The sequence below is a fragment of the Ailuropoda melanoleuca genome, chromosome 4 (genome assembly GCF_002007445.2).
Source record: "Ailuropoda melanoleuca isolate Jingjing chromosome 4, ASM200744v2, whole genome shotgun sequence".
Lineage (NCBI taxonomy): Eukaryota > Metazoa > Chordata > Mammalia > Carnivora > Ursidae > Ailuropoda > Ailuropoda melanoleuca.
Window position 1 is genome coordinate 114,660,988 of NC_048221.1, and position 21,492 is coordinate 114,682,479.

Here is a 21,492-nt window from a genome sequence, read left to right on the forward strand (position 1 = left end):
TGTTCTACCATTTATTGGGAAAGAAGTATTGAAATCTCTGAGTATAATTTTAGATTTGTGTATTAGTCCTCTCAGTTTTAATTAATAGAGCTTAGAAACATGAAGCAAAAATTATTTGCCAGCACATTTAGAATTTTTACAACCTTTGATATATTGATTTCTTTTTCAGTGTAAGTTTTTTTCCTTATCTCTGTAATGTGCTTTGTTCTGAAGTTATCTTTGTGTGGTATTGATATAACTATTCTAACTTTTTTCCCCCAAAAAATTAGTATTTGCATTGCGGTATATTTTTACATGTTTTTGCTTATAAACTCTCTGTCTTCATATGTGAAGTGGGGTTTTTTGTAGATTACATATGCTTGGGTCATGCTTTTTAAATTCAGTCTGACAACTTCTGCTTTTTAAGTGCTTGGACCGTTTATATTTAATACAGTGTTTAATATAGATGCATTTAAATATATTGTTTTCTGTTTGGCTCTTCTGGTCTTGGGTCATTTTCTCTTCTTTTGAATTGAGTATATTCTGTAAGTCCATTTTATCTCCATTGTTGATTTACTATACTCTTAAAAAAATTTTTTTCAGCAATTGCTCTAGTGCCAGGGTCAGTAGACTACATCTGTGGGCCAAATCTGACCATATCTTTTTGTGAATAGAATTTTATTGGGACATAGCATGCTTATTTAATATTTTGCCTGTGGCTCCTTTTATGCTACAACAGCAGAGTTAAGTAGCTATGACAGAGACCATATGGTACACCAAGCCTAAAATATTTCTATATGGTCTTTTATAGAAAATTTTTGCCAACCTTGCTCTAGTTTATTTAATATGCATGTTTAATTCATCAGAGATGTCTTCAAACAATATCATACTATTCTAAGTATGGTGTAATATATGCCTTAGAGTAGTGTATTTCTATATTCTTGTCACTTGTACTATTGTCATACATTTTATTTCTGTAAACAGTTGATTCTCATTTTTTGTGATAGATGTATTCTGTAAAGTGACCTCAAACATTGAATTAGTGAATATAGAACAGTTGCTCCTGGGGAAATATAGGGTTCGGTTTCTGTGAGCATCTGGTCACAGAGTTTTTATCAACCAGTAAATACATAACCTTGTTTTATATGTGTTTCTGTTTAAAGATGCCTTATTTAATATACATAGTTGATTCATTAACATTGATTTCACAGCCAACAGCACTGTAACTTATGCCTGAAAGAAACTTCTCTGACACACATATTCTCTCCATAAGGCATATCATAGGCTACTTGATCTTAGGAACACTTGACAGCACTTCAGCATGATGCTTGGGGGATTGTTTTGAACAGAAAATCACCATCAAAAAAGCCTCCAAATTCAGAACACATGACAACAAATAAGACCATGAAAAGGACATGTGTTTTTACACTGTGACAGTTGAAACAAAAAGTCAGAGCATCACCTTGTTTGACTTCAGCTGGCGACATGCACAAGAGTGACTCAAATTTTTTGTCTTCCGTGCATGTCTGTGAATGACTGCAAAAGCACAGAAAGTACTGATTTTTGGTTACAAATAAATTTTAGCAAGTAGGCATGTTCACAGATCTAGAATCTGTGAGTGATGAGGATCAGCTGTTGCTCCAGATCCCACAACACAGTTATTCTTCTTGCTTTTAGTAAATTATGTTTTAAAGAAATTTAAAGTGAGAAAATTACCTTTTATATTTACTCCCATATTTAACATTTTCATTACTTTACATTACTTTGTGTTAGATCCAAGCTATATGCAATATGATCTTTTCTCTGGCTTCATTTACAATTTTTGTCTTCTTGGTTTTCAGCAGCTTGAATACGATTGCTTTATTGTGGTTTTCTTTCTGTTTTTGTTGCTGGAGTTTGTTGAACTTGGTCTTGAGGTTATAGTTTCCTCAACTTGGGAGACTTTTTGTATTCATTAAAGCTTCCTTTACTCTTTCCCTGTGTGCCATTTTTACTACCCTTACAGAATTTTCCTGAACATGTTCGTTTGCCTTCCTCCTCATCTTTCTATCTAATATTTAGGCTTTCACTTGAAATATATAGTGTAATGGAAAGCTGTATTTGAATTGCCTCTGGGTTGTGCCATGACCACACCAGAGCCAATGCATTATTTTAAAAGATTTTTCAGTCTCAGCCTACTGTTGGAAATAGGTTGAAGGAGCATGAACCAAGCTCCTTTTTAAAGTTTTCCATGATTCAGTAATTTTTTTTAAAAGATTTTATTTATTTACTTGACAGAGAGACAGCCAGCGAGAGAGGAAACACAAGCAGGGGGAGTGGGAGAGGAAGAAGAATCAGGCACCAGCGGAGCAGGGAGCCTGATGCGGGGCTCGATCCCAGGACCCTGGGATCACGCCCTGAGCCAAAGGCAGACGCTTAACGACTGAGCCACCCAGGCGCCCCATGATTCAGTAATTTTTGATAAGATAGTAAATTAGTTACAATCAAATGAACAATCTCTAATATATAAATATATATACTTTGACAAATGCACTTCATTGTGTCTATTTCTTTTCCTTATAAAATCTTATCCAGTTACTTTTATTTATTTTTTTTAAGATTTTTTTTATTTATTCGACAGAGATAGAGACAGCCAGCGAGAGAGGGAACACAAGCAGGGGGAGTGGGAGAGGAAGAAGCAGGCTCATAGCAGAGGAACCTGATGTGGGGCTCCATCCCACAATGCCGGGATCATGCCCTGAGCCGAAGGCAGACGCTTAACTGCTGTGCCACCCAGGTGCCCCCCAGTTACTTTTAAACACCCCACAAGATTTTTTGATTACTCTGTTAGTGAGCATTTCCTAAAGACCAGCTTTTTTTTTTTTTTTTATCAGGAGCAAAATCTTCAAATTTTGTTTTTTGTCATGTTTATGCAGAAGTAGTGAAATTTTCAAAAATCTTTATCACAGGCCACATGTTGTGAAGGATCAAGATTTTTAAATGTTTACAAATGTATGCAGTTTCAAGGTTACGTACAGCTTAGTTTGTAACAGTGGTTTTCAACCCTGCCTGCCCCTTAGAACAACGAGGAAGCTTAACAGACCCTTCGCCCAGACTAGTTAAGTCAGGCTTTCTGGGAGTAGATAGTCTGTTTAAGAGCTCTACCTATGATTCTAAGAAATAGCCAGAGTCAAGAACCTAAGTATCATGGAAATCAATAAGCTTAAAAGACCAGATAAGTAGCAAACTGAAGATATTTTTTCCAAATACTTAAATTGTATATTTGTTGTATGAACTTGCCATCATATAAAATACAATTGTATGTATATTTTAAATCTTGTATACAAATTCAAAAATTCAGTGAGGTCTACATCTGATTATAGGTTAATATGATAGTTGAAAATTTTAGATAGAAAAATAAGTGCTAGTGATTTTATTTCTTTTACTTGGCAATTTGCAGAGAGCTAAATAGTGTGGTACAATGACCTCTTACCAGGTGCTATTATCTGTTATGGCTTCATGCCGTTGAACAAATATTTGTGGTGCACTTATTCTGTTCGGTCACCATGCTAGATACTGTAGAGTTACAAAGATGAAAGATAAATTTTCTGCCCCAATGAGTTGTGCTCTGGAAAAAGAGAAAATGAGTGAATGTAAAAATTACTGTAATATAAAGTAGATCATGGTAAGACCTGAAATAAAGGTACAAAATCATAAATGACTCAAAGGAATAACTACCATCTCATTCAGGGGGTATGAAAGCTTGCTTTAAACCCTACTTTTTGCTTTTATTGTCACCAACTGTGGCCCTTCACCTGGAGAAATAAACCTTAGTGGCTAGTAAAGTGCCCTGCTACTACTTTGATAGCTTGTAGCATGGATAAAGCAAGATGCCTTTAACATACTCAATAATCAGAAACCTGTGTATTTATGCATATATGGACTTCCCCCCCCATGGGTAAATGAATAAAGCTGTATGATTCTGCTTCCTAGTAGTATTCAAAATTTTATGTGAGCTAGAAATTCATGGTGATTTCTGTTTCATTCATGGTAATTCCATTTACCATCCCCACCATCATATTTCTTCCAGTACATAAAACAATAAGTTGCCTTTCATGGAGATTATGAGAATAGTAAAACATAACATTTTATATATATATCCATTTAATTACCATGTGCTGTGCTCTTCATTCCTGGACAAATTGTATTTAAACTTTCATTATATTGATTGTAATTGTTGTTTTACTTGAGTATAGCCACCATAAAACTCTAAGCACTGTGAAGTCAGACATGTCCGCGGAAGGTGTTCAGCAAATAGTTTTTGGTTAAATAAATAAAAGAAATTCGTAAGAAACAGTATAGTATGGTTATTAAAAACATTTGGGGTCAAATTTGGGTTTATCTCTACCACTTATGAGTTGTATAACCTTCGTTTCTTCTTAAAAATGAGGTTTAAAATAGTGCTCATTTCATGGTTGTGTGTGTATATGTATATTAAACGATATCTTTTGCTTAGCCCAACACCTAGTATATAGCAATCTCACAGTAGTAGTTTATTAATAATATTATTATTAACCTGACCTTAGTGGTTTCTAAACTGAAAAAACAAAACTTTAGTCATACATACTTTAGGGACCCTTTTCTGTTGGGAGTTTATTGAAAATTAATGGTGATCCAGAAGTGAGTGAAAGCTACTACCAGTTAAGTTTGTTTCGCTTTTGTGGTTTACAGAATATACACATGTCATAATCTGTTTTCTGCTGTGTAGAAGACAACCCAGTTGTTCCTTAATCTGTATAGGTAAATTATTCACAGTTTTCTGTTAGCTCTACAAATGCTTTCTTTATTTGGTGCAGAAAATTGGAGGTTAATGATGTATCAGTTCTGTGGTTTATTTAATTGTCTGTTCTTGGGCCGTATGTGTCTATTTCATGTGCGTTCTTTAGCTCCTGAAAACCTGGGATTTTTGTCTTAGAATGTTATAGTATATTCCTCAGGGGATGAGGTAGTTATATGATTCTTTAGATTAATGGTGATTACAGATGTGACTTCAGAATCATAATTTTGAGTTCAACTGATTTAACTAGTTACTATTATTGAGCAATATGTAAACATGCTTTTCTGTGTTTCTATACCCTTAGACTGTTATATCTAAAATAATGCAATTGAGGGGCGTCTGGGTGGCTCAGTTGTTAAGCGTCTGCCTTCAGCTCAGGGCGTGATCCCAGCATTCTGGAATGGAGCCCCACATCAGGCTCCTCTGCTGGGAGCCTGCTTGTCTCTCTCTCGCTGGCTGGCTGTCTCACTGGCTGTCTCTGTGTCAAATAAATAAATAAAATCTTAAAAAAAAATACTTAAAAAAATAAAATAAAATAATGGAATTGAGGTATTCCTGCACCGTATGCACATTCCCAAGGACTAAACTGCCAGAAGGAGTCTATAGAGCAACTACAAAGGCCTAGGGGATAGTTAATTGAAACTATATAAGATCTTTTGATGTCAAGAGGAGGACATGAAAACTAACCAAGAGTACATTAATATTTCCATTAGGGAAAAAAATGGTTATTTTTTGATAACTATCTTTAGAAATGGATGAATCCAGATATAAATAAAATTTAAAATTTTTATGAAATATTTAAAAGACTTTGTGAAATAAATGTATTATCATATTCCCGAAAAAGGAAGACTGCTAATGTATAATTTTTACTTCCCAAATTAAATTGTTTTCCATTCAAGATTTTATTGGGATTCCTTTTACCCTAACAGTGTTTTTCTAAAGTTTAAAAAAGTAGCCAAAAGCATGAAGTTAAAAGTCTGAAAAATAAGAGGGGAGAGAAAAAAAGCTACAATAATGGAAACTGTATACTACTTGAACAGTGATAGATAGATCCATAGTACTTTTTAGGTATATGGCTAAGGAGGCATAAGAAATAAAAGGGAATCATTTTTCAGAAATGAAATTTAGAAAACAAGTTAGGCAATGAGAGAAACATTAACATAGACCTCCACTTACTACCTGATACCAGGATAAATTCCAGAGGAATTAAAGTTTAATAAAATGAGAATTTGGATCAAAGGAAAATGAGAATAAAATGGAATTGAATATTTATCAAACTTACAGAGTGGGATATCTCACTTTCATATCAGGAAAAGGAAGCGCAAGGGAAAAGAAAAGTTTACAGATTTGAGTATTAAAAAATTAAAATATTTACATATATAAAAATAAAAACAAAGATAAGATTGGGGAAATATTACACAAGTATTAAATATCATTAATGTCTTTATTCTGTAAAGAGCTCATGTATTGGTAAGAAAAACATTGATCTCTAAATAGTCAAATGATATAAAAATACATTTCACAAAAATGTTAGTATACTAACAGGCATGTGGGGAAATGTTCAAAATAGTAGTAATAAATACAGATTAGGTATGGTGTTCAATTAGGGGGAAAATGAAATTGGTATTTCCAATATAGATGAGGATATGGTAAAACTTCATAGAAATAGAGAATAATCAAAGATTTCAGTCTTATAATAAGTTAAAGATGGGACTGAATTCTAATACAGAAAATACAAAACATACACATTGAGGTTTTTTGTTTCTAAGAAAATATCTAACAGATCATTTATAGTTGAGCTCTGCTTAAAACTTGGATATGACCAAAAGTGGTCACTCTGAATTCAGTCCAACTTCATGACACATCCCAGGGTGGATTGGGTGGAGTTTCTTTTGTTGTTGTTGTCTTTAACATAAGCCAAAAATTTAGCTTCCTTTTCTTGAAGATTTGAAATGCTTCCAACATTTATGTTACATTGAAATTGGTTCTGTCTTACTCATCTTTCTGTCCCCCCAAATGCCTTAGTCTCAGTAGACATTTGTTAAAGGACATGGTTCTACCTGCTTTTACTGCTGAAAACAATACTGCAAATAATCTGTGGTGATAGTTAATCTCTATCAATTAAATGATTTGTATAAAGAAATAAGCAGATAAGCACCAGTATTCTTTTCCATTCTGTTTCGTGTATTGATACCTTAGTTGTGCCCAACCTGCTCCGACTAGTTTATATTTTTCGGATATTTAGTTCAAAGAACTCTTTCTTCCTGGGATTGTGCAAAAGGCCAGCTTCTTGAACTATTTGCAATTCTCCAAGTTATTCACTCTGAGAACACCAGTAAACTTTCTCCTTACTCCTTCTAAGAATGTAGATTAGCACTACTTAATTGGCAAATATTATAGCTCCAATATCTCATTTTAATGTATAAGATTAAATTAAACCAGTGGTTCTCAACCAGAGTGATTTTGATCCCTGGCAACATTTAGCAGTGTCTGGAGACTTTTTGTTTGGTTGTCACTCCTGGGGGGAGAGGGAGTGCTATTGGCATCTAGTGGGTAGAGGGCAGGGATGCTACTGCAGTGCTCTGGGGAGCTCCTCACAACAAAGAATTATCTGGCCCAAAATGCCAGTTGTGAATCTTCTAGATGGGAATTGTAGCTTGAGAGCTTTCAGTTAGGATTGCTAGTTTGGCTTGGGTGTGTTCGTTTTAAGTATATAGTACACAGTTTTGTTGTGAGTATGGATATAGTCAAATAATGTAAATTTTAATTTTTATTGAAGTATAGTTGACATACAATGTATATTAGTTTGAGGAATGAATGTAAATTTTTAGATGTATACAGTAGATTCCTTTATCTACATATTGGCTTATAAAGCATACTTAACAAACAGTATCTCTGCCTTCTAGGAGTTTATACGCTGAAGAAAATGCTTAAACTGATGAAACTCAAAGAACTAGTAAGACTGGCTATCAGGAGAACTGAGAAAGCAAACAGATCTGAGCAGCAGGTAGAATTGAGGTTGAGCCAAACGGAAACTAGTTCTCTGCTGGGAATCCACTACCAAAGAGTCAAATTACAGTGAGCAAATCAAAACCCAGGGAACAGGCCAAAAGCTTTGCCCAATCTTAGTGTGATTGTTCGTGCATAGATTCCCAATGTCAAAATTATATTAGTGTTTAAATCCATACTGTTATTTTTTGTTATTGGTATGTGTTAAAAAAAAAAAAAAAGAATAATCCAAGAAAGGGAGAGCAGTGTTCTAAAGCCAAAGAGACAGACTCGAGGTGGAGATTTTGATTTTTTTTTAAAAGATTTTATTTATTTATTCGACAGAGATAGAGACAGCCAGCGAGAGAGGGAACACAAGCAGGGGGAGCGGGAGAGGAAGAAGCAGGCTCATAGCGGAGGAGCCTGATATGGGGCTCGATCCCATAACGCCCGGGATCACGCCCTGAGCCGAAGGCAGACGCTTAACTGCTGTGCCACCAGGCGCCCCGAGATTTTGACTCTTTTTTTTTTTTTAAAGATTTTATTTATTAATTTGACATAGAGAGACAGCCAGCGAGAGAGGGAATACAAGCAGGGGGAGTGGGAGAGGAAGAAGCAGGCTCCCAGCGGAGGAGCCTGATGTGGGGCTCGATCCCATAACGCCGGGATCATGCCCTGAGACGAAGGCAGACGCTTAACGGCTGAGCCACCCAGGCGCCCCAAGATTTTGATTCTTAAACTTTGTTTTGAGGTTATAGACCCTTTTTAGATCACTTCAGATCTTCATCTGCAAAGCTGGGATCATGATTCCTACCTTCATTTAAAAATTATGGTGATAAAATATAAAGCTTTTCATGCAGTGTCTGCCACATAATTAGTGCCCTTAAAATAGTAATACTCATAGTTTTAAAATCTCTCTTATCTGGAAAAAATCATTGATCCTGTAGAGTTCTTAAAATTTTAGTAAATACCAAAACATGTGTAACATTTTTTCTATACACTGACATTGCTTTACTCATGCCTTTTGATTTTAGTATTTAGCATATGACAGACTATAAAAAATTGAGATCAAGTGTGTATTAGAGGACTGGGATTACTTGTATTAGGAGTTTTGAGAAAATTAAATGAGATAGCCATGTCAAGTGCTTTACATGGTGCCTGGTGCATAGTAACTACTCTCAGTGAATGTTAGTTCCTCACGTTCTTCATTTCAAATTGCCAAGAAGCTTTGAAAATAGCACTGTGATGCTACTGCTGTATTGTGTTCATTTGTTGAATGAACATAGTAGATGTAATTGGAGTAATAAGAAAGGAAATTGGCCAACAGCAATTCATTTTAAGCTGTAATAGTATTTACTGAAATTGAAATGAACCTAACTAAAGCACACTCTGCTTTTAGCTGATTTAAAGCATTTGTTTTTAATTTTGACCGTTTTCATGACACTAGACCTGAAGAATCTTTGCGTATGTATCCTAGTTTAAGAATGATTTTGATCTGCTTGTCAAGTGAATACATTGTTTCTGCAGACAGAGATTGGGTATAATTTTCAGGTCCTGCTGAAGTGGGGCGAAAACCCCAGCTGTGTCTTTTGTTTTTTGGAAACCAGTTGTCATTCTGTGTTAGTTGGGTTTTTTTTTTGTTTGTTTTTTTCCTCCTCTATTCTTTCTACTACAGCTGTGTTGCAGTGGCTAGGTGACATCCTACTCTTTACCCTACATTTTTTGTCTTGGCAAAATAATGCCAGGCAGCCATTACTAATCTGGAGGCTCCAACTGGAAGAAAGAATTTTTTTTTTTCAATTCTGCTAGATATTCAGGTAAATATGTTGGCTAGAATAGAAAGTTCCAGAAAGTTTGAATTAAAGATAAACAGAACTAATAGCAAAACAAGTAACAAGGAAATGAAAAAAAAGAGTACTCTGGTTTGTGTCAAAGAGAAATGGTGTTAAATGAAGCAGCTCCTCTGGTGTGTCATATCCAGAAAATCCTAAGTTGAAGATTAATGATGAAAGTTAAGAATAAATTCAGAGTCCCCAGTGAATAATTTTCTCATTGACTCATCTAGACTGTAGTGCCTTCTATCCGTATATAGAAATAGTCATTCAAATTCATCTCTTCAACTATGTACTTTCCTGAAAAATGATGTTAAATTAAATAGCATATTTGTTTCCGGGAATCTTACTAGTGTTAAATTAGTACCTTGGTTCTGTAGTCAACAGCTTTTTTCAGTAAGTTGAATACTAAGTTCTAGGTACTAGATATATATTTAGTAGGGAGCAGGAAAAGAGAATGCCTTTGCCCTTGTGGAGCTTATTTACTATGATCTGGTTTAGTATTAGACTATGATTTACTTGACATCAAATTTTAAAATTACTTTAGTATTCAGCTTCTCAAATTAAGTGAATATAAAAAACCGGTGGTGCTGAGAACGTTCTGTATCTTGACCTGGGTGGTGGTTTGTAGTTACCTATTCTAATTCAGATTATTGCATTTTACTCATTTAATATTTCAGTGTAAACTTTAAAAAAAAATTAGATGTGCATTGAAACTCTTCAGTGGTTCGCAATGCACCTAGAAAAACTCATAGCCTTTAAAAAAAAGTATATAATAATAAATTTTTGTTCAGATAGTGTTAAATTCTGAAGCTGTGTTAACGTGTAAAAATTGTATTTGACCAAAGAGAATGAAAAACTTGAAAACTTCTACCTCCTCTAACATTTTACTGATGGGATTTTTTTTTTTCAAAGATTTTATTTATTCGACAGAGATAGAGACAGCCAGCGAGAGAGGGAACACAAGCAGGGGGAGTGGGAGAGGAAGAAGCAGGCTCATAGCAGAGGAGCCTGATGTGGGGCTCGATCCCATAATGCCGGGATCACGCCCTGAGCCGAAGGCAGACGCTTAACCGCTGTGCCACCCAGGCGCCCCATACTGATGGGATTTTTATGATATAAATTTTAAACTGTTCACATTAAATAGCCTTCAAAATATAGTATTGCTCAAAGGAATTTTATTTGCAAGTATTGGAACCTTTTAATTACAAACAAGTGTTAATATCATCAAAAGTAATTTCCATAAAATGGTTCTAGAAAGATAAGATGCTGTGTTTTTTATTATTGAAGCCATCTTTACTGCAAAAGTAAAGACATATGGAATGTGAAGTGGGCAAAAAGAGCAGTGCATAAGGGTTGAGCATTTGATGACTTAGGATGAAATTCCATTCCTCTCCCATATGGACTGGAAAAAGACTTCATTTTGCGCAGTGAAGAGAAGTCATTTGCACAGTCTATAGCAAGCAAGTCCAGAAACGCGGGGGGGGGGGGGATTTGGAATGAGGCCAAATTAAAGGCCTATTTTGCTTCTACCCTGCTAGTTCTTTTGCTGTTTCTTTCATTTCCTCTTTTCTTCTTTTAATCAAGGCTGAGGCAGGCTAGGAAGGAAATGTGGGCATGTGGAGTTTTCAGAACTTTGTCAACTTCCTTCCACATTTTCCAGTCTCTCTATATTCTTGACCCCTTTATTCCCCAGAGCAGGGTTCCTCAACTTCAGCACTGTCACCGTTTTGGGCTGGATGATTCTGTGTTCTGTGCGGTGTCCTGTCCATCGCACCGTGTTCAGCGGCTTCCCTGGCCTCTACCCACTAGGCACCAGAACCTCACCTTGTAACAACCTCAGAGTGTCTCAAGACAGACATTACCACATGCCTTCTGGGGGACAAAATTGCCCTGATTAAGAACCCTAGTTTAGGAATAAACTAAATAAATAGCCAGTGACAAATTACTGACAGTTACTAAGTGTGTTACCACCCCTGCTGCTCTTCTAATCTTGTTCCCTGTCACAAATTGCATTCTTCCCCATGAAAGTAGAATGCTTAGAAAGCATTATACCATTTTATTAGCCAAGACTTGCATTCTGGTTGGTAAAGAGAAGGGAGTCCAGTGAAAATAGTGGATTTATAAATATAATCAAGAATTGGTTTTCATTAGTTTGCTAGAATATTTCTTCCTCTTAAAATAATACAATTTTGAAAGGGAAAAAAGTTCTCTTTTGTTCTTTTCTCTTGGAGTCTGGCATAGGTAAACAAGCTATTATTTTGGGTAAAGCTCTCTTTTTCTCTATAGGATATTTGATTGGCATCAGATCATCTTGAGAAATTCAACATATATGCTATTAAATATGCAGGTTTTTGTTTGTGTTTTTTGATATGTTGTCCAGGACTTATTAAGGATTTCCTGCATAATGAGAAACATTTTGAGGAATGGTTGGATTTGGAGTTTTAAAGATCTGTTAATCCATTAAAAATGGTCAAAGAACATGAATAACTAATGTATACAAAGGAAATACAGTTCTGTCTCTTAAGCATGTAAAAGATGTTCAACTTCTTATAATTAAAACTATACTGAAATACCATTTTTTACCTAACATTAACAGATTTTCTAAGGTCTAAATTGTATCTCTTCTCCCCATCCCTCACATTCATATGCTGAAGCCTTAACCCTCACTTAGTGTGACTTTGGAGATAGGACTGTTAGGAAGTAATTAAGGTTAAATGAAGCCATAAGGTTCTAGTCCGATAGGATTGGTAGCTTTATAAGAAGAGGAAGAAAGAGGTCAGTCTGTCTCTCCCTCTCCCCTACACTTTCATTTTTGGAGAGGTCATCTGAGCACTCAGTGAGAAGGTTGCTGTCTGCAAGTGAGGAAGAGGCCTCTCAAGAACTTGACCATGCTAGTACCCTGATCTCAGGAGTCTACCCTACAGAAATCTGAGAAAATAAATTTGTATTGTTTAAACTACTCTATGATATTTTGTTAATGCAGCCTAAGCTGACTAATACAACACTATAAAATAGGATGTGGAAAAAATAAGCACTCATTATATTACTTATGGAAACATAAATTGGTATGGTCTCTATAAAGAACATTTTGGCAATATCTAAAAATGTCAAGGGGCTCCTGGGTGGCACAGTTGGTTAAGTGTCTGACTCCTGATTTTGGCTCAGGTCATGATGTCAGGGTCGTGAGACCAAGCCTCGAGTTGGACTCCATGCTGGGTGTGGAGCCTGCTTAAGATCTTTTTCTCCCTCTCCTCCACTCCCCCACTCCCGTGCACGTGCTCTCTCTAAAAAAAGTAAATACAAAATAAAAAAATTAAAATGCCAAATGTGCATATCCTTTAACCTAGCAAATCTACTTCTAGGAAGTAATCCTATTCATATACTCAAAAAGTGGGAAAAAATGTGGGTGTAAGATCATACATCAGGTGTTGTTTGTAATAACAAAAGATTGAAACAGTAGCTAAGATTTATATAGTGCCCAAAATGGATCAGGAGTTCTAAGCTTTTTATGTGTACTCATTTATTTAATTCTCATGATCACCTTATGAACTCAGATCAGTTTGGCCTTAGTTTTATTCCTCCACCCATATCCTATCAGTAGGGAACTAGTAAAATAAAACTATGCAGTTTTGTAAAACAACAACAAAAAAACATTTTAGATACAAAATATCTTCAGAAGGATACTAAGGAAAACTGGCAACAGTGTTGACTGTGGCAGGGATAGCTGGGCAACTCCAGCATAGATTTTGCACTATACTCTTCTGTACTTTAAAAATTTTGAGCCATGTGAATAAATTGCCTTTTCAAAAATAAATTATATTTTTAAAGAGTGGATATTATATCCCAAAGTATTAATAAATATCTGTGAGTATATATGTGTTTGTAAATGATTAGATGAATAAATAAATAAATGGGGGAAAATAGATAAATCTCACATGCAGAATTCCAAATAACTTATATAGATACTCTGCCGAGAAGGAACATAATTCATAATTCCTTAAGAGTGGGTTGGATGGGGGTACCTGGGTGGCTCAATTGGTTAAGCATATGACTCTTGGTTTCGGGTAGGGTCATGATCTTGGAGTTGTGGGGTCAGGCTCTGTGCTCAGCATGGAGCCTGCTTGAGATTCTCTCCCTCTGCCTTGCTGTCTTCTCTCCAACCCCCGCTCATGTGCACACGTGTGCTCTCTCTCTCAAATAAGTAAAATCTTTAAAAAAGTGGGCTGCACGTAGTGACTGACTTCCAAAGTGTACGGTATTAGGGGTTCAGAGGGAAGAGCTTTGCAGTGAAGAAACCATTCCCCATTACCTTAGCCACATAATCAAGGTCTACATCAATAGTAATAAGTCATGTTGGTAGAGGTAACTTGATATGATTTGATGAAAATGACACTTTTCCTCTGTGGTCTTCTTCCCCAAAACCCATAACGCCAATCTAATTATGAGAAAAACATCAGATAAATTTTAATGGTGGGGCATCCTGCACAATACCTGATGTTTAGTCAAGGTCCTCAGAACCCAGCGAAGTCTTAAGGAAACGCTGTCACAACCAAAAGAGGCCTAAGGAGACATAACAGCTAAAGGTACTGTGGTATCCTGTATGGGATCCTGGGACGGAAAAAGGAAATTGAGTAAAAGCTAAGGAAATCTGAATGAAGTATGGACTTTAGTTAATGTATCAGTATTAGTTCATTAATTGTAATGTACCATATTAATGTAAAACGTTCATAATCTGGGAAACTAGATGTGGGGTATATGGGATCTCTATGTACTATTGTCTCAGTTTTTCTGTAACTCTCAAATTGTTCTTAAAAATAAAGTTTTTTTTAAAGTCTGTTTTTTTTTTAAAGAGTATATATATAATAAGTATATTGAATAGTATAAAAGTAACCTTGAAATTCAGGTGTCCATGTCTTATTCCACAGAGCTTAACCGTAAACCTGGGAAGAGAGCCTTAGCATCGTTTAAGGTCCACAGGTGATTCTAGTGTGTGGTCAGAGTTGAGACATGGCTAAACAATTAACTCCTGCTTGAAAATCTTATTTCTGAATTTTTTAAAAAAGATTTTATTCATTTGAGAGAATGAGCACAAGTGGTGGTGGGAGGAGAAGGGGCAGAGGGAGAGGGAGAAGCAGACTCCCCAGTGAGCAAGGAGCCCGACGCAGGACTCAATCCCAGGACCCTGAGATCATGACCTGAGTTGAAGGCAGACGCTTAACCGACTGAGCCATCCAAGCACCCCTCTGAATATTTAAAAATTTTGAAGTGCCAATACCTGTATATTCAAATCGTTATTAACAGGGTTTTGCTTTTTTGTTTTTTTGGGGGCGGGTGTTCTCAGTATAATTGTTTAGATCTTTCAAAGTGTGTGCTCTTGGTTTATTTCTTTGTTTCTTCTTTTTAGATGTTTAATAGACCCATGTCTCAAGACTTCATAATGTTTTTAAAACTTGGCTACAGTTTTTCTCTTATGTCCAGTGGCAGTGTTTAATATTTTTCCAGGCCCTGTTTTCTCTTACTTCATTTTGTGCTGACTCTTCAGATGATCCCTAAATACCCTACCAAATCACACTTATAAATTATAATTGTGAATAGCAGAAACCTGTTTTTTGCAAGCTATTTAATACATTTTTCCCCTCTTGGAACTCTGTAATTTCTCAACCATGTAGATGAATATAGTTTATGTAAACATTTGCTAGACTGGAAAATTACTTCATTCTTTGTCGTTACTGAAGGCTTTCTAGCCTGGTACACAAATGCTTATTTTAAGTAAACATTCTTCATATACTCCCTAGCCTTCTTTTTATTTGCTCTTCAGTTTCTTAATAATGCCAGTATGAATTCACTAGGTCATGTGTTTATCAAGAAGATTATTTTATATGTATTTTTTCCTAAGCCACACATTTTTTGATGTTTTTCTTCTCTCATTAATGTGTTTATTTAGCTCTTTATTGGGACTTCTAGTTTGGTCAAAACAATACTAATGATCCGTGTCATTTATCAAAAATAGATTTGAGAGAGAAGTGTTCCTTCTTGTCTTGCTTTCCATCTTCTTACTGAATAATCCAGACCCTGCTACCTCTTTCCTGACCAATAGCTTCAGCCTTCTTTAGGAACTTGCTCTGGTCTCTTTCTGTTCCAGTCCCTACTACATGTCAGCATTATCTTTTTGAGATATAGATTTGATCACGTCACTGCCTTGCTCTGGGATTCTTTGTCTCTACCCCCTTAGATATAATAAGAACCACTAGTATTTATTGATCATGGTACTACTTTATAGCATCAAATAAATCATTTTTGAACCAGAACCCTATAAAGCCAGTCAGTATTCCTGTTATTCCAAATTTATAGACAAGAAACAGCATAGGGAGATTAAGCAGCTTATCTAAGGTGCTACAGTTAATAGGTGGCAAAGCCTGAACTCCATTCTGTTGACTCCCAGGTTTCTTAAGTATAACCCCCATAGGGCTCTTGTGTGCATTTTTGCCCTTTCTATCCAGCCCTCCCCTCATTTCTTTAGTCATAGGGGTCCACTTAACTTTCTCGCATTTATGTGTTTTCTCAACTACGACCTTTATGCTTTCACTTTCACTTTCTGCCCATGGAAACTTTGCTTCTCTTTTTATGATTCTCTTCAACTAGCAGTGTTAAAGTGACATTCCACATTCCTGGTTAAAGTTTTTTTCCCCTCTTCTAGAATTTTATTTTTCATTTTTGGCATTTCCCTTACTATGTTACACATTTGTTTTATTTCTTTATTCCCACTAGATTGTAAACTCCTGGGAGGGGAGGTCTGCCTTCCTTTACAAAACATGGGACCAATGCCTTGCACTTAGAAGACATGCAAAAAATGTGGAACTTTTAAAATGAGTTTTATTCATACAAATATTTTTTTGTTTTTAAGATTTTATTTGAGAGAGAGCGTGAACAGGAGCAGGGGGAGGGACAGAGGCAGAGGGGGATTGATCCCAGGATTCTGGGATCATGACCTGAGCTGAAGGCAGACGCTCAACTGTGCCACCAGATGCCCCTTGTTAGTCTTTTTTATATAAGGATGGAATGTGGAATCTTTTTTTTATTAATACTTAACTGTTAAAACTAATTTATGGAGATGTTTTACTCCTATTAGATGTTTTTCTAATTTGATAATACTTAATAAAATTTTATAAAATTTTAATTTCAAGCTTTAAAATGTAATAAAAATACATTTTTTGATTTTATATTTTTACTCCTATCTTTTCAACTGAAAATTGTTATACTGTTAGATATATGTTAAAAAAATATTATAAAGTTTGTTTAGTATTATTGGTAACTCAGTTAAAAGAATATTATAAAAATTCTAAATATTTCTGTACTTTTTCATTATTTACTCAGGTTTAAAAAATTCAGATCAACTCAAATTTCTAAGTCATTGTTTTCAATTTTTAAAAATTTAATATTTTCCAATAAAATTTAGACCTTTTTAGACATATATGTAAGAATTTTTAATAGGAAAATTAAATTCAGAAGATAAGGCATCTCCACCTAAAACACATGCTATAAGATCTAGACTCAAGTTGGCAGTGGGTCACAAATTTACCTTCGCTTTTCCAGTGGATGAAGTAAACAGAAAACATGTTTAGTTGGGTGATCAAATTGTTCATATTACAAAACCAACCAGAGAAATTTATTTTATGATTCCTCACAAAGATGGACTACCATATGAAGTAGGTGAACCGTATCCTCAGCAACATCCCTGCAATAAATGCAGTTACAGTTTAGTGTGACACACACTTCAAGCCAAATAAGTGTGGGTATGCAGTGCTGAGATACACTAAAGAAATTTGAAAGACCTAGAGCAGCATTTACCAAGGCACTGGTATTTTAGAAGATGATCTTGGTTTTGATTTAGAAGTTAAAGTTATTTTGTAAGGCAAGTACTTAAAATTTTCTCTGAAATAACTTCATGTTATAAAAACTTTCAGAGCACATACCTTCATATTTTAGTCGTTGGTATGCCAATCGCCAAATTGTAAGCTCTGTAGTCACAAAGCGTAGAAGCATTGAAATAATAATATGCATAAGGCATGTGAAGAGATCTGTAAGTAAGTCTCCTGCTCTGCTTAAAGGTTCTTTAAAAAGAAAGTTACTGGGGCACATGGGTGGCGCAGTTAAGCGTCTGACTCTTGATTTTGGCTCAGGTCATGATCTCAGTGTACTGGCTCAGTGCAGAGTCTGCTTGAGATTTTCTCTCCCTCTCCATCTGCCCCTCCCGCTGTGCATGCCCCCCCCCCGCCCCCGTCAAATAAGTATCTTAAAAAAACAAAACAGTAAAAAGAAAGTTAACATAAAGAGTCATGTACTTGTAATTACAATGAGTTAAGAAAGTATTAGATGCTAGAGGCCATAAGTGCATTTGTCAAAAATGTTGAAATCGATACTCTTGTGACAACGGTAGTTTTGGAATTACTGATTTTCTACCAGCACCATTCAGTAGGGTTTACTGTAATGATGAAAGTGTTCTATATTTGCACAGTCCAAAATGATAGGCAAGCCAGTAGTAAGGGTGGTGATTAAGTGCATGAAATGTGGCTAGAGTGACTGAGGAGCTGAAGTTTTAATTTCATTTAATTTTAATTAATTTAAATTTAAATAACTGCATGTGGCTAGTAGCTATAGAGGAAACTCAGTTCTAGAGGGCAGGAAAGACTGCTTATCTCAGGCTATGTAAAACAGAGTAGCAGTTCAGTTCAAGATTATATTCTCCATCAATAACGAATAAGGAAATCCTATATTTCTAAGAGACATGTGGTTTAAGATATTCAATAGTTATATTTAAGTTTATTGTTCTATTTTTGAACTTGAAAATGAACCAAGGATGCTTGAGTACACGGATGATCTTTTAGATATTAATAGAATTGTTAGCAGACAGTGTAGGCTAAAAACTACATGTAAAGTTCTTTCATAAGATTGAGACATTTACTCATAAAAATAGAACCTATGGGTATACTGATATAGGACTGTTTTCATGTAGTTTCCAGAGTGTGGATTCTTTGGCATGTATGACAAAATTCTTCTCTTTCGCCATGACATGAATTCAGAAAATATTTTGCAGCTGATTACCTCAGCAGATGAAATACATGAAGGAGACCTGGTAGAAGTTGTTCTTTCAGGTAAGTAAATAGCTCCTTTTATTTTGTTGTCTTTTTTTTTCAACGAGCCTTATTTTTTGTACTGAATGCTATGTTTAGTTATACTTAGTCTTTGTGCTACAGTCGCTTAACTTCTTTCATCTATAAGGTGACCATATGAGTTTTACTTTCAGGAAGGTTATATCACAGATGGGAAAGTAGGAAAATAAGGCCTGAATTGTTTATCTGAGTGTTACTAAGCTAAGGGAATTACCGTTGGAACTGGAAGAGGAGTATACTCTTTGAGTCAAAGAAATAAAACAATTTTACTGAAACTCCATTTCCTTTTCCCCATTTCTGAGAAGAGCATAGAAGAAGAGAATCAGGGTTCAAAAAAGAAAGGAGAAAAGGAGCAATAATGAAGATGTGGAAGAGGAAACTGCAATACTGATTGTTCCCATGATTTCAGTATTGCTCCTTCCCTGCGTGCTTTCAGTGGGCATATTCTTACCTCCCTCGTTTCCCCCTCTCCCGCTCTTGCCGTTTGTTGTTCCTTAGCTCCTTCTATTTCTGATCTTACCCAAGAGCAGATGGGCAGGATTGTTAGCGAGGAATGTAAAGGAACAAAGAATGCACCTAGTAGGCCTGCAGAACTTCTTGTTTGACAGGAAAGGAGGGAGGGAGAGGGAAAAGAGAGAGAAGGGAAGGAAAGGAAGGAAAGCCAGCCAAGAGTCCAGACTCCTGCCACCATTTTTTCCAGTTCTCAAACTCGTCTTTGCAGCCTATTCTTGAGATCCTCTCTACCAACACCTTTCCTAATAAGTCCTTGATCCTTTCCATTCATTTAGCCCTTACATTAATCATGCATCTGCACCACCACCCCATCATGTGTACATTTCCCAGTCCTTGTCCTCCTCTCCACTGCAGAAGGGCTTCACTCCTCGTCCTCCCTGGAGGTTGTACTCACATCCATTCCTTCTTTGCTCTGGACCCTTCATCAGGCCACAGGGATATCCACTAATGACTTGCAGGTGAAGGTGAGAGGATAGCTACTGGTGGATGTGTCTACTAGTGTTCAGTTGCACACAGAGAGGAGGGGAGTCTCTTTTTCTTAACTAATAGGACAATTGAGAACAGAGCTTATGCCGAAATCCACAGTGTTTACCATTCAGGTTAAATTCCACAGTTGTTTTACGGGGGAGGTTTTTTGCCTTTTTTTTTTCTTTCTTTCTTTCTTTAGTGTTCTATTTCCCAGTGTGTTATAAGTTAAACAGTTTTTAATAGTAAAAATAGACCTACCAACTATTTGTGATGTTGTCACTATGTAAATATGTTTTTGGAGGTTGAAATACCTACCTACAGACCCTACTTTTGGAGCTCAAATTATTTGGGGTTGATGAACTTTCTAAAATAGTTTGAAAACCACACTATTAAATCCTGAAAATAGTTTATTTTTTATGATAAATGAAAACTTTCAGAGAAAAAAGATTCCATGTACTTTAACATAAATGAATATGGTCAATGTTCTTAATCTCATTGCAATTACAGATATAGGGTTTATTTCGCTGCTTTTCTTTTTAAAAAGCTTTGGCCACAGTAGAAGATTTCCAGATTCGTCCACATACTCTCTACGTACATTCTTATAAAGCTCCCACTTTTTGTGATTATTGTGGTGAGATGCTTTGGGGATTGGTACGTCAAGGACTGAAATGTGAAGGTATGTGTTCTAAGTTTTTGTACCATTTGAAATAGGATTTTGTATTTGCATTTTCTAATTATTAATGAAAGAACAAGATCAGGGGCACCTGGGTGGTTCAGTCGGTTTATGCATCTGCCTTCAGCTCAGGTCATGATCTCAGGGTCCTGGGATCGAGCCCTGCATCGGGGCTCCCTGTTTGACACGGAGTCTGCTTCTCCCTTTCCCTCTGCTCCTCCCCCCACTCATGCACACATGTGCATGTGCTCTCTCTCTCTCTCTCTCTCTCTCTCAGATAAATAAAATCTTATATAAAAAAAAAAAAGAATAAGAGCATTGGTTGGTGACTAGGTGGTAACCAGGGTTTAGAATTGGACAGATCTGTTTTTCTGAATTAGAATTGCCAGGGGACAGGAGTCAGGTGCACATTTCTGAGTCCTCTAAGTACTTAAGGTGGAGAATCAATAAAGTTTTTCTGTAAAGGGCCAGAGACTAAATATCTTTTTTGTTGGCTAATAGTCTCTGCCCAACTACTTAACTCTGCTCTTGTGCCGTGAAAGCTATAAACAAGATGTAAAGAAATGAAGAGCATGCTGTGTTTCAGTAAAATGAATTATGGAAACTGAAATTTGGATTTCCTGTAACTTTCATATGTCATGGGAGGGGTTTAGTATATAGTCCACAGTTGCTGAAGTGTTTAAGTTAGTTGTTCTCAAACTTTGCCATGTGTCAGAATCACCTCAAGGACTTGTTAAAACATACTTTGCTGGGACCCATCCCCAGAATTTCTGATTCAGTCAGGGTGGGGTGGAGACCAATAATTAACATTGCATTTTTTGGCTTCCACTTAGCTTTTCATCCAGGTTCTTAGTTAGGATAATTATTGCTGCCAGAGAAAATAAATAAAAGAAGCACATATTTTTTATGTAACATACTTTATATATTAAAGTTTCTTTATTTTTTTATTAAAGATTTTATTTATTTATTTGTCAGAGAGAATGCACGCACAAACAGGGGGAACAGCAGGCAGAGGGAGAAGCGGGTTCCCCACTGAGCAAGGAGCCTGAT

General features: G+C 36.0%; 1 protein-coding gene across 1 annotated transcript in view; it reads left to right on the forward strand.

The window, feature by feature from the left end:
- The window catches only part of PRKD3 (protein kinase D3), an 81,357-nt gene that overhangs the window by 19,416 nt on the left and 40,449 nt on the right, over positions 1 to 21,492 (forward strand). The window contains exons 3-4 of the mRNA XM_002914832.4: positions 18,632 to 18,770; positions 20,314 to 20,445. Of these exons, the coding sequence (XP_002914878.1) occupies positions 18,632 to 18,770; positions 20,314 to 20,445 (271 nt within the window). The remainder of the gene's footprint in view (positions 1 to 18,631; positions 18,771 to 20,313; positions 20,446 to 21,492) is intronic.